The sequence below is a fragment of the Hyperolius riggenbachi genome, chromosome 3 (assembly GCF_040937935.1).
Source record: "Hyperolius riggenbachi isolate aHypRig1 chromosome 3, aHypRig1.pri, whole genome shotgun sequence".
Lineage (NCBI taxonomy): Eukaryota > Metazoa > Chordata > Amphibia > Anura > Hyperoliidae > Hyperolius > Hyperolius riggenbachi.
The window spans coordinates 260447278-260460838 of NC_090648.1; the positions used below are offsets into that span (position 1 = coordinate 260447278).

Genomic DNA, 13561 nt, shown 5'->3' on the forward strand with positions numbered 1-13561 from the left:
CCCTAAAGTAACTATTTATGTATTTTTTTAATTGTACATTTTTTTTATCTTTTTTATTACAAAAAAAATGAATTGGGGAGTGTGGGCGCTGGATCTATTAATTGGGCACATTAACACCAAATGGCCCAAATACGGAATTCAGCTTTGCCTCGTTTCTGTAGTCAAATTGAACCTTGACCTTCACAACAGGAAATACAGATAGTAGATGACACAAACTAGCTCCTTTTTGTAATGAACAGAGTTATGGTAGCTTGAATAAGTGTTAGCCATGTATGAAGCCTCAGTAAAGGTTGTGAATATAGACAAAATGAGCTAGACAGATAAATTGATGATTTCTTGAGTGAAAAGATAACCCTGATTTTAATGCAACCCTCCTCAATAAATTAATAAGCCCCATAGTGGACGAAATGAGATAAAAAGAAAAGATTTGAAAAATGTTCACAAAAGGGCTGCACTGAAAAGTATTAATGTTATAATGTTGCAAGTTAATCTACATACAAAAGAATCCCAGTGTGCAAATAGCTAATTGTTCACAAGATGGCGACAAAGGGATGTGATCAAACAGATGCATTGAAGTGAAGGCATGAACTTTTGTCAAGGCCTGCTGTATAGGCTTTATCCACAAGATGGCACTGGTGAGATGCAACCTTATCGTCGCACCATACGCTGCATAAGAGTGGATGTGACCTTATCATCGCACTAGATGTGATGTAAGCATAGATGCGACTTTATCAGTGCATAACATATGCGCAATGACGATGCGACCTTATCGGCGCACCATAAGCTATAAAAAATGGACTCAAGGACCTTCCCACCCATTAATCACATGATTAAGGCCACTTGGTGAAAGGTGTACTACTCTCAGCACCCACGGTCCACGAATCCTGGAGTAGCCTACACACGGAGCCTGGTGCCGGCTGACCATATGGAAGGCTGCAGACAAGAAGGATACAGTGGACTCAGTGACTACTGGGACACGTGTACATGTCAACGCTGATTAACATCCACACTAAAAGGGACCCCAGTGGTGCTATACAACACTATGCGAGCAAGCAATCACACGACAAGAATACCTGGAACATTGCAATATCAACCCACAGCAGCAGAAGGACTAACAGCCATAGACAAAACCTCTGAGTGGTGAGAGCCTCAGTGAGGCAGCATCCTGTGACTGTGATATACTAATATATGCACATATATTAAAATGCTGCATGTACTGTGAAAGTAGTCGTATTGCATCAGTGACCGGACCTGAACTTAATTCTACTATGGCAGTGATCAATCTGTTCCATACGGCATCTGCCCCTAGTTTAACGTCATGCTATGGCATTTAGTATTAGGAAATATAGCAGTTTTACATTGGGATCCCAGGTGCGATCGGCATGCATGAAGTGTGCTGAGTCGTGTGAGCCCAGCCGGCTGTGCAAATTTGTCATCATTGAGAGTAGTTTTATGGTTTTAAAGTGACGTGTTATTGTGTATACTGTGTTTTTCTGTTTTTGAATAAAGCTATTAACAGTGAAGTAGATGCAGAGTCTGATTTCCATTATTCCAGTGTTAGGCATATGTAGTGGAGGGGGTTAGTGGTTAGGCATAGGTAGGGGAAGGGTAATGTGAGAGTTAGGTTAGGGTGATTGTAGAATATTGTTAAAGTTACTAATATTCTAGTAACGGTAAAAGGATATAGTATAATCTCAGTACATTTCCTGATATTCTACTATCACATACATCTTGCACCTATTTTAACATGCGTCGCTTTTAAATGTATGCACCCAGCAAGGGCACTATCTGCAAGGAGTTTGTATGTTCTCCCTATGTCTACGTGGTTTTCCTCCAGGCACTCCAGTTTCCTCCCACATCCCAAAAACATACAAATAAATTACTTGGCCTCCTCCCGAATTGCCCTATACTATAGACATAGTTTACACATTGTGACTATGGTAAGGATTTGATTGTGTTGATGAAATATAAATACTGACCTTTAATGGATGGGACAGGTAACAGTTTGCACCAGTGTAGCCTGGGTCACAAATGCATTGCTCCTTTAAACAATCGCCATGGCCATTACAGTTGTCAAGACATCCAGGTCCAATGTAGAAATTATCTATTCCCCATTGAATATCGGAGTATCTCTGGTAAAATCGAAACCTTACAGGGCTATATAAAACAAGAAGTATTACACACACAAAAAATGTCGGTTCTGTGTCCTCTACAAGGAATGCTTAGTAACACTTTGAATAACCTTTCAGATAGCAGTTGTATCACTGGCTACTGCTACAACATACAAGGTTGTTAGAAGTTGCAGGATTCAATGGTCATAAACTTACAAGACATGCTGTTTCACATAGTAAATCTCGTAGTAGCTGTATTGAAACTTAGTCAAAAACTGTTTTGTTTTCACCTCTTTTCTTCGTTAAACATGGAGTTTTCTCAAATGGCAACAATTGTCACATAGTCAAACATAACAGTCAGTGATGAGTGAAGAATTTACCAAAATTGTAAGTTTCTGCTCACAGGAAGGAGGAAATGGTGAGGGCATGTGCCCCGCCTTGGTCTCCGCCACAGAAACAAATGAAGGATAGTGTAATAATGTGTCTGTCCCTAACTTTTTATACCCCTTACTCCAAATATTTCAGCACAGAATCGTCTTGAGACATCATGGCTGCATAAAACATGCTATGATTGGGACTGGTTAGAAGGAATAATACTTTTGTATCCAAACATGTATTGGACCTCACAATGAGTAAAATGAGCAGTCGTATTCCAGACTCTGCTAGTTAATGGGATCTACATATAAAACTGATATCTGGAGTTCGGCTAACCATTGCCGAACTCTGAAGCCATTACCCTATCACCAGAGCCCAACTAAAGCATTTGGGGCCCTATAGTTGCAAACTGACACTGCATTCTATGGTGTTGCTAGGTGTAGCCAACGGGTTGAATCCCAGATCACCTGATTTGAGCAAAAACACTCACAATAAGTCATCTGGCATTGGGTGGATTTCTCCTTTAAGTATTAATTGCTTATTACATGCTATAAAATAAGGAAATAAGGGAAAATAAAACTCACTGATATACATTACTCAGTCACAAGCACTGAAATAAGTCAACTGTACTGTTGTTTTTCTATTTTACATAAATTAGCTATTTACAGTTGTGATATTGATGTTTATAGCTGGTTTAAATTCTATTAATGTTCTCTCCATCAAACTTACACAAAAACATCCCTGAAAGGTACAGGCTGGAAGGTGACGGCAGGCCTCGCAGAGAGCCCCCGACTGGATAATTAAAAGTGACAACCCCACTAGCATAGTAGATTTCTAGAGAGAGGGGATTCTACCCATGCCAACAACACATTAGATAGGCAAGGGCAGGCCAGAACTAACAAGTCATTAAAATGAATAATGTGCAGTCAGTGGTTGCTATACATAAGAGAAGATTCTATTAGCTGGTGCATATACAGTTACTTACTTTCCAATCAGATTATCAGGAAGGGGGTAGATGACCCGTTTCCACCCTTTGGCTGGAAAGAATACTGATGGCTGTGACACACTCCCAGAACATTTAGGATCAGCTGGTAGACATTGTGGAACAACATAACTCCAGCTTACACCGAAATCAGTGGAGTACTGCACATGTATATTATTCTGAACATTTTTGTCATAGTTCTTGCAGCCAACTGCTATCTACAAAACAAAAAGGCAAACATCAGAGAGATAGTAGATCTGTAAAAATTTTCATATACAACGAGTAAACCAGATTTTTTTTTTGTTTTATAAAGATGAGCCAATTTTTGACAAACCATGAAAGTGACTGAGCATCATGTCCTGCTCAAATTATGGTTTAAATAATTTTAGGGCTACCTGATGGATCCAGTAGACCCTTTTGCTGTATGTGTGAATTAGGAATAGGAGTTACAGACAGATCTAATGTACCCTATCTTGTCTGAGAATAACCTCAGACTTTCTCCATCTCTGCAACATTTAGTGTGGCTTTATGCTGAATTGTCCTTGTTATATGGCCTTTGTTTACACTACATTAATAGGGATATCATGGCATAAAGTCATACTGGGGCAGACTTATAAATACCAATGCAAGGAAAATTGGAGAAAAGCTAATGCAAAACTAGATTGAGCAGATGCCCAGACAAAACATTCTGATTGCACCTGCATTGTATCAGCTTTGTTCTATTTTTTTCTTGTGCTGGTGTGGATACGTCTGCTCCACTGAATGGTTTGGGAACTGAAGAAACCCAAGGTGGCCTTCAATCAGAACAGGAATGTAATTGGTTAACCATGCATCTTTGCTTTTGAGGAAAACATAGCATACTGCTAAAGACCCTATCAGACCTCTCAGACAGGGTTGCAAAAAAGACACAGTGTTTATCTTTTAGCTTCTGTAAAACTGAGCTCTACGCATTTTTGTTTGGGATAGTAAATGACCATCTGCCAAGGTGGATGATTTTTTATAAATGTAAGTAAATCCTTTCAGCAGAGGAGGGTGTACATGAGAGGTTCAGGAGTCTCCACTGCAATCTTTACCTCGTGATGGGGGTAACCACCAGTAACAGAGTGGAAACACCACTAGGGAATTAGCTGGAGTAATGCAAAGTTGGGCTTTATGTTGGGGGACCCCCACCAGTGGCAGAGGAGCTAGCATGGGGGGTGGGGAGGTCTAGGGGGAATGCTCAAATACGCTCTGCACAACTTGCTATGAGGTGCACAAGTGGCTCCAGAACAGTGTGTGTGTGTGTGTGTGGGGGGGGGGGGGGTCGAAACACCACATTGACAACAGAGTAAATACAAATGACAGAGACTACAATGGCAACACTGACCACACAGCTGGCAGGATCGAGAGGGAAATAGAATTTAAGTGAGTGCAAGAAGGTGGAGAAACGGTCTACTTGGTTTATAAGTGAGTCAACCACTTTTAACAATTCTCTCAGATAAAAATGGAAATTTCGGTTTATATTCAAATCATTTTATAATTATGTACATTCACTTCTTGGTGAAAGTATATTTGAATCTTAGGATTGCTTCTAAGACCTTCTAAAATAAATCATATTTCTTGCATGCAATTGCACACAATATTTCTTCAGTATCAAACAACATTTATGATACATTTAGTGGATATGTCTTTACCTTGAACTGCATAATCCAGTTTTCTGCTGGTGTCAGGTCATGGGTCACTGTGTACACTTCTCTGCCATCATGGCTTCCACAGATCATGACACCATCGGGTGACTCACAGAACCTTTCTATGCTGCAGTCATCATGGAAAAGCCAGTGTTCATTCACTTAAAAACAGATATTACATGGACATTAAGCCAAAACTCTACCACTGAATTAATAAATGCTTATGTACCATTTTAAAAACTGAAAGCATTACTGTTATTTTAAAAGCACTTTTATTATAAAAAAATAGTTCCTGATCAGTGATCACATTACAATGACATCCAATGTGATATGAAAACGTTTGATAGGTTGGCGTTAGCACATCAGGTTTTTCTAATAGTTGTCAGTGTACTTGGTTGGATTTCATTTAAACTTTTTGTTCTTGTTGACAATATTAACAGGAAGTAAAGAGAATGTTTGTGGTGGTGATGCAAACAATTATAAAATCCTCACAGCAGTTGCAACACCTATATTTGCTTCTAAATAAAGGTGTATTGCTGTTTAGAAAGAGCCTACAGTGGTGATTTATTAAGGTGAGTGATTGTACATTGCACTCCTTTGCTTTAGTGCTGCTGGGATCATCTAAGCACTACAAAAGTAGCAGCAGAAAACCAAAATTGCAAGTTACACTTTTGGAGCCAAGCTACTATAGCTATGCACGACTATAGTAGCTTAACTGATATGAATAAAGTGGGGATGCTTCCTAGCCACAGATTTATGGATGGTAAAATACTTAACTAATCACAAAGCTTACACCTTCCACATTGATGGGAATGCATTATACCTATAAATTTACTGTAATCATGTGAGCAGACTGATAGTTAATTAATATTATTAGGCTTATGGCTGCTTCAGTATAAGTGTTGCAATATACATAAACATATTTTTCCTGGACTTAGCTTTAGCTTTTCTCTCCCTATTGAAAATTAATAAAAAGTCTCTTTTGCCTAGAGATCCATCTTAAGCCAACATGATTAGGATTTCAGATATGTTACCAGCAGTTTTATCTTCAGAAAGGAAATCAAACGCTATCCTTCCAGTAGGTCCTGCATCAGCCGGCGTGCGCTCATGGTGTGGAAGTGGGGCACTGCTGAATGTATCTAACATTACAGTGCTCTGGTCCACAGAACCAGCTATCAACACGTTGTCAATGGCCCAGTCATTCTGATCCAATCCATCATGCTTGGGCTGCCACCAGCGGAAACGAGTAGCAACAGTTTTAGCGCTGGGTGGCAGGAGAATATTTACAAACCTGAAAATAGAAAACAGTTACACTTATTACTGCTAACATATTTCATATAAATGTACATAGTACAAAACAGTATATAGTGGGAAGCATGGAAACATGAGAAGTTCAAAACCCAATCAGGACATCCAGCATTGATTTATGGTTTTGAGACATCACCAATACTGGCACATGTTCATATGATAAAGTACAGCAGAAACCAGAAACACTAGGGGGAGGTCCTTGTTTTGTAAGCTTACAATCTAGATGGTAGTGGGGTGGGGACAATACGGCTCTTATTCAATTCACTTTTTCACCTAAGTTTTCACCTAGGGAGTATTTTTTTTTTATTTTCTGCTTTCCAACACTCTGAAATTGAAAAAAGGACCAAAAAGAAGATGAAAAAGTACTCTATTTTCTTGCTTGCTGGTGCCTCAAAAGGCGTTTTATTGATAATTTGTGAAAATATCACCTAGGATAAAACTTAAGAGAAAAAGTGAATTGAATAAGGGCCTCAAAGAGGAGACAAAGGGTTTAGAAGATGAGGCAGTGAGACTCCAATGCTAGCCATTATAAGCTTATAAGCTTATTTGAAAAGGTGTGTTTTAAGAGTATGTTTGAAGGTTTTCAGGCTTGGGGGATGACTGACAAGCTGTGAAAGTGAGTTCCAAAGAAGTATTGATGCTTGTAAGAAGTCCATACAGGCATGAGAGGACATGACCAGGCTGAACGACAAGAGGGTCTCTTGGAATGTGCAAAGGTCCAAGATGGAATGGTATATGGAGAAAATTAGGATGGAGGTGACAACTTATGTAGAGCTTTGTATGATAGGGTTAGGAGTTTGAGATGAATATTTTGGGTGATTGGCGGCCAGTGGATGGATTGGCAGAGAGGGGCAACATTAGAGGAGCGGGAGGAGAGGTGGATGAGATGAGCTGCATAGGTCTTATTTATATGTTGCTTTAATGTTCAGTGCCCAGGTACACTAAGGGCCTGATTCACAAAGCGGTGCAAATACTTTGCACGCCTGTGAAAAGCCCTTTATCACGCCTAAACTAAAGTGATCTGAAGGAATTCGCGCGAACTCCCGCGCGCAAAGTTTTGCGCGCGTAGCGCAGCGCACCGTGCTTCGCGCGAAGTGCCCATTAAGCCCTATGGGACTTTGCGCGCGCGCATGGGAACTTCGTGCGAGTTAGAGCACAAAGCGGTGATAACTTTGCTGGTGCAAAGGTTATCACACCTAAAGTCTTTTAGGCGTGAGAACTGAGTTATCACCGCTTTGTGAATCAAGCCCTAAGTGTACGGTGCTTATGAATTACTGACTGTATGATCAGACTGAAAGTGCACCTGACTTGTCTATGCTTACAAGCACAGCAGAATTCTTTGGCTTTCTTTAGAAGTTAGGTAAATTATAAAAGTATCACAGACCTTAGCTTCTGTTAATAAAACACATACAAAATTACACAAAAAGTACACCAATTAGTCACATAGAAATATCCTTGCAGGATACTGTGTGTGTATATATATATATATATATATACTAGATAAAAATGTACATTACTTTTCATCTCCATGTTTAGTGTGCTCTAAAAGTTGCTTCCACTGTGTGGCCTAAAGCTACATGTACAGCAACAACAGTAACAACATTCATAAACTAGCCATGAGAACAAAGTGACTGCGGTTTGATGTATGGACTTGAGTTTGAAATTGCATTCCGTAAGGTGGCTGATGCCAGAAGCATTCTTGTGAACCCGACAAGCCACAAGATACATTATCCTACTGCTTGTTTGTGCTAATGTACAAATATGATATATATATATACTCTTATCATAACATAATTCATAGTTACTCTTTTTACCTTAGGGCTTAGGTACATAGCTCTTTTACCAAATGCAGCAGTCAGGTTACAGTAAAAACAACATTTTCTTCTATATTTTATATGCTTAAAGTGTATGGACAGTTTTAGTATTGTAAGTATTATTTATTTGTATTGTAAGTATTGTTTATATGTAAAAATAAAATAACAATGAATGCCTTTTTTATTCATAAAATAGAAATAGAGTGACTTCACAAATCAAGGAAAATGTTTCTATTAGGACATCCTCATTGTTGCAGGACACATGAAAATACTGCAAAATATTGCACAATGAATTCCTTCCTCCTCCACTCTGCCTTTTTCTCTGCATGAAAATTCCCTCTCCGTCTTGAGTTCTGCTATGTCAATCCACTTATAATGGTCTAGGGTGGATAAAGGGGGCTCAGCATTCATGAGAAGGAGACACTCTCTACAGAAGCAGAGTAGGTCAGCTGGGAGCACGGCTCTCTGACCTACTTCTTTAAGAGCTATGGAAGATTAGTAAGGGTCAGAGAGCACTGCACATATTTGTGTACAAAAATGTTTAGACATTTGCTTGCTACACTGTAAGCGGTACTTTGCTATTTCTATGATTGGAGTTATGCTGTAACATCTCATAATGTATTGTTTTATCACTACCTTGTGGTACTGGCATTAGTGAGCTGAGCAATGCATTCAAAGCAATTCTGAGGTGGTGCAGAAGAAAATTAGTTGTACCTTCAAAACACCCTGTGTTATTTGGAATGACTCCAACACAGTAAGCAGTTTGGGTAATGCCTTTACTTGAATACATTATAATATAAACAAAGTAATAAAATGCAAAAAAAGACCTATTCCGGGCAAAATAATAATTTAAGATCGAATAAAAAAGGGCTAGAACATATTCTGGGCTTTTTACATGTGTCTGTGTCCCCTTGGGAATACATTTCCTCACAGTCTGTTTCAGTGACAGATGGTCACCAGGACAGCAAGCAGGAGTACATGTCTCTAGGGGGCAGCAACAACATGTTTACTGGTAGTCTGAGGAAGTGCTACAACCTTTGACAGGTTGTTATTTCTGTCCCCTAACTCCAATCCTAGTGACTACTACTCATGGCTCAAAATAGACTTTTCATTTCACTGTAACAAGATGTGAGCATCATTTTACAGTGGAGCAGTACCAACATTACCATATTAAACTCAACAAGAATCAGTGGCGTAGCTATAGGGGGCGCAGAGGTAGCGACCGCATCCAGGCCTTTGGGCCAGAGGGGCCCTGAAAGGTCCACTCTCTATCACAGTATTAGCTCTTTATTGGTCCTGTGCTTGTAATAATCACTTCTATACAGGGCCGGCCCGCCCATGAGGCGGGGTGAAACCTTTGCCTCAGGCGGCACTTCTGGGGGGCGGCACCCGCCCCGTGGGTGTGGGGGGGCCGCCCGAGCTGGAGGGGATAGCGGGCAGGAAGGGGGTATTGTGCCTAGCGGCGGGGAGGGGGGTCGGACCCCCCTCCCTCTCCTGGGTCCCCCGTCCTCCGGTCCCCTCCTGCTTTAAAGAGTTACGTCGCTGGCTGCATTGTAAGAGGCAACGGGCGGGGATCACTCACCTCTTCCTCGTTCCAGCGTGCGCTCCACTGACTTCACTTTCTGCTACGCCGCAGGAAGTGTCGTCAGTGGAGCGCACGCTTAACGAGGAAGAGGTGAGTGATCCCGCCCGTTGCCTCTTACAATGCAGCCAGTGACGTAACTCTTTAAAGCAGGAGGGGAGCGGAGGACGGGGGACCCAGGCGAGGGAGGGGGGGTCCGACCCCCCTCCCCGCCGCTAGGCACAATACCCCCTTCCTGCCCGCTATCCCCTCCAGCTCGGGCGGCCCCCCACACCCACAGCTTGGGGGGGGGGGGGGGCGGCGATTTCTTTCAAGATTGCCTCAGGCGGCAAAAAGTCTAGGGCCGGGCCTGCTTCTATAGATGTTTTGAATAGTAGTAATCTTTAACACACTGTTCCCCATCCCCTTCTTGCACCTCTGACACTGTGGTTGTCCTTGGCAGGTTTTGGTGCATCGTATCAATTGTTATGTATAGAGTGCTTGGGGGGGTCCCCATTTAAAACTTGCCCCGGGGCCCATAACTCCTTAGCTACACCACTGACAAGAATCTGCTCTGTCAGTACACTGAGAATAATGAAGACTTTTGCATACAAATTATGAGATCTGATGATTTTGAACAGGAAAGTGGCGTTGTGGAAAAATGCCTTTAGTTGTGAGGAATAATTAAAGAAATAATGGAGAGAATTTTCACAGATGTATGCAATTCTGCATAAATAAAAAATGGTGTGTAGTGCCGTTCAAGATTTTATCTAGAACCTTCCCAACCATAGGGAGCCAGCAGGAAATGGGGCCATTGTGCTCTTCACTCACCCCCCCCCCCCCTCACTCTCTCACAAAGCATCTTTCCCCATAGTTGAAGGACTTCTTCACATCAGTGTCACCTACTTTGGAGGTAAGGGTAATGGAGTGTGTGTGTTTGTGAATCCATGTGAATAGGTAGGAGGGGTCTGTTTCCGACCCCTTAACCACTTAACGACCAGCTAACGCCGATAGGCGGCGGCTGGTCGTTTGTGGATTTCCATGGAAACGTTTCCTGTCAGTTCACGGCGGGGGGCTCCGTGAACAGCCTGCGAGCCTCCGATCGCGGCTCACAGGCTAAATGCAAACACCCGAGGAAGAAATCCCCGGTGTTTACATCGTACGGCGCTGCTGTCACAGCAGCGCCGTAAAGGAGATCGGCGATCCCCAGCCTCTGATTGGCCGGGGATCACCGGCATCTGATAGGTTGAAGCCTATCAGAGGCGGTACAGGACGGATCGCTGTCCTGTACCGCCTCTAGTGAGGAGGAGAGGGAGGGAAGAAGAGGGAGGGGGGAATAGCGCTGCGGAGGGGGGCTTTGAGGAGCCCCCCCCCCCCGCTAAACACAAACAGCCGGCGGCGATCAGACCCCCCCAGCAGGACATCCCCCTAGTGGGGAAAAAAGGGGGGAAGTCTGATCGCCCTGCCTGCACCGTGATCTGTGCTGGGGGCTGAAGAGACCACCCAGCACAGATCATAGAAAAATCACGCGGTCCTTAAGTGGTTAATCAATAACAATGAGCTAAACAGAATAAAAACAGCTATGCCAAGTACAAAGCCTTTAAAGCCTTTTAATGTAAAAAACACTAGGGCTTTCTCAAAGCATTGGAAGGAGCATTGAGAAAGCCCCGGTGGGAGGGGTGAAACACGTCAGCTGGAGGGGAGGAGCAGGAGTGAGAGCTCACGTGATCTTGTTCATCCGCACGGCGAACGCCAGCACAGCAGGCCCCATTGAATGGCGGCGAACATAGCATCCAAAGAAGCCAGTCAGCTATAAGCAAGTGGCGGAGCTCGCTGATGACTGCAGCACTGCCCAGTCTGACGGATAGGAAGCAAGCCGAAGTAGAAGCTGCATGAGCGGTGAGCTGCAATAAGCGTTGGAGTTGTGAGTATAAACACAGAAACCCGATCGGGTAAGACACCAGAGAGAAGACTACAGCATTACATGTGAGACTTTATGGGCTGGGTTTACACTCAGTATCAAGCAGCCCTGTTGTACTAGCTTTTATTAAGGAACTTTTCCATCTCCCAACTGGAAAGATAAGCAGGGTTACCAATATCCACATCATAAGGAGATAAGAGAAGTTATAAGTTCCATCTTAAATAGTGTTTTGGTCCACAGGAGTCACCATTTTTTCAGCACATTAAGCCAGTTCATGCAGCTGCTCTTTTGAGGCCTCTCTGGTGTGCATCGGTGGTGGGTCCACACACAGCCAGACCAAACGGGTGGCAGATGCGATTAGCATAGGCTAACGTCGAGCGATCGCTTATGCAGTAACCCATTGGTGGCTGGTGGAACATAGCATACATGAAGGAGCGCTCCCTCCTGTTCCTGGTTGTTTTTAGCATTTTTATCAGGTGTCCAAACTGCCTTCCCACTTATTAATATTTTTTGTACAATAAAGCTTTCTATAATGCACTTGCAGGGCCACCTGGCTTTATTTTTCTATGACAAACTACCTTAACAGGTAGGCCCTCCTCCTGGGAGTAGTGCAATAGCAATTGAGTCTGCTCGCAATTTTTACATTTCTAGCTATATTTAAATGTCAGTAGGCCGATCTTGAACAGGATCCTCCATTTTATGGGTAGCCAGTGAAGGGAGTGTAGGACTGGCGTTATGTGGCAGTGACGGGGTTGGTTTATCAACAGTCTGGCAGCAGTATTCTGTATCAGCTGTAAGAGGTACAAGTCCTTTTCTGGAAGTTGATGTAGTGAGTATTACAATAGTCTAGTCGGGATGTAATGAAGGCATGGACTAAAGTTGCCAGATCTTCTGGGATGATGAGGTGCTTGATTTTCGCAATGTTCTTTAGGTGGAAATAGGAGGATTTCACCACAGCAGAGATATGAGTTCTGAAGTTTAAATCCCCATCAATTAGATCTCCTAGGCTACGCACATGCTCAGAGCTGTGTAAATCTGTGCCTCCTATTCCCAGTGGTGAAGACTGCAGGTAAAGTTGTTTTGTTGTCATGCAATGCCCTCCGATCAGAAGGACTTCAGTTTTATCTGTATTTAGTCTCAGCCAGGTGTCACTTATCTATTGCAGTAGTTCGGCTAAGCAGGAGTTTATAGTTGGAGTTGGGTCTGTCACACCAGGCTTGAAGGAAAGATTTAGTTGGGTGTCGCCAGCATAGCAGTGGTATGTCTGGCCGTGTTTTTGGATTAGTTCTCCAAGCGGTAACATGTACAGGTAGTCCTCGGTTAACGAACGAGATAGGGACTGTCGGTTCGTTCTTTTTTTTTTTTTTTTGGATAATTCTTTATTTTTGAAATATAAAGTTATAAAACAGTACATACATTAATATAGCTGGTAGGTAGATTCTTGTAAGGACACATATAAAACAGTAAACACATGGAAATAGTTACAGCAAGCCAGCGCTGTTTGAGGTTAATGTATACATGGTCTCCTAGTATGAATGGATGAGCCGAGGCCGGTCACGGACTGCCTACTGCCCAAATGGACTGTGGGATGCCGGGTAGCGAGGGAAAAAGAAATCCCCACCCTCGACAAAAAGTATATAGTATGATTGAGAGTAGCTGCCTGGCCCATAAGGGGAATTTAAAGGCTATGATGACCCAGGAGCCCAGTGGGATCATACATCTCGGGACACCATATATAAGAGACCAAGGGAGCCACAGTCCGGCAACCTGAAAAGATGAGTATATATATTGAGTGGCAGAAACCATGACCGACCCAGTGCAC

General features: G+C 42.6%; 1 protein-coding gene across 6 annotated transcripts in view; it reads right to left on the reverse strand.

Annotated features, from left to right (window-relative positions):
* Window positions 1–13561, reverse strand: part of RELN (reelin) — a 736759-nt gene that overhangs the window by 52585 nt on the left and 670613 nt on the right. For all 6 annotated transcript variants that reach the window (XM_068276234.1, XM_068276231.1, XM_068276232.1 and 3 more), the window contains 4 exons: window positions 6170–6426; window positions 5142–5296; window positions 3472–3686; window positions 1980–2157 (listed from right to left, as the gene is read on the reverse strand). In XM_068276234.1, the coding sequence (XP_068132335.1) occupies window positions 1980–2157; window positions 3472–3686; window positions 5142–5296; window positions 6170–6426 (805 nt within the window). The remainder of the gene's footprint in view (window positions 1–1979; window positions 2158–3471; window positions 3687–5141; window positions 5297–6169; window positions 6427–13561) is intronic.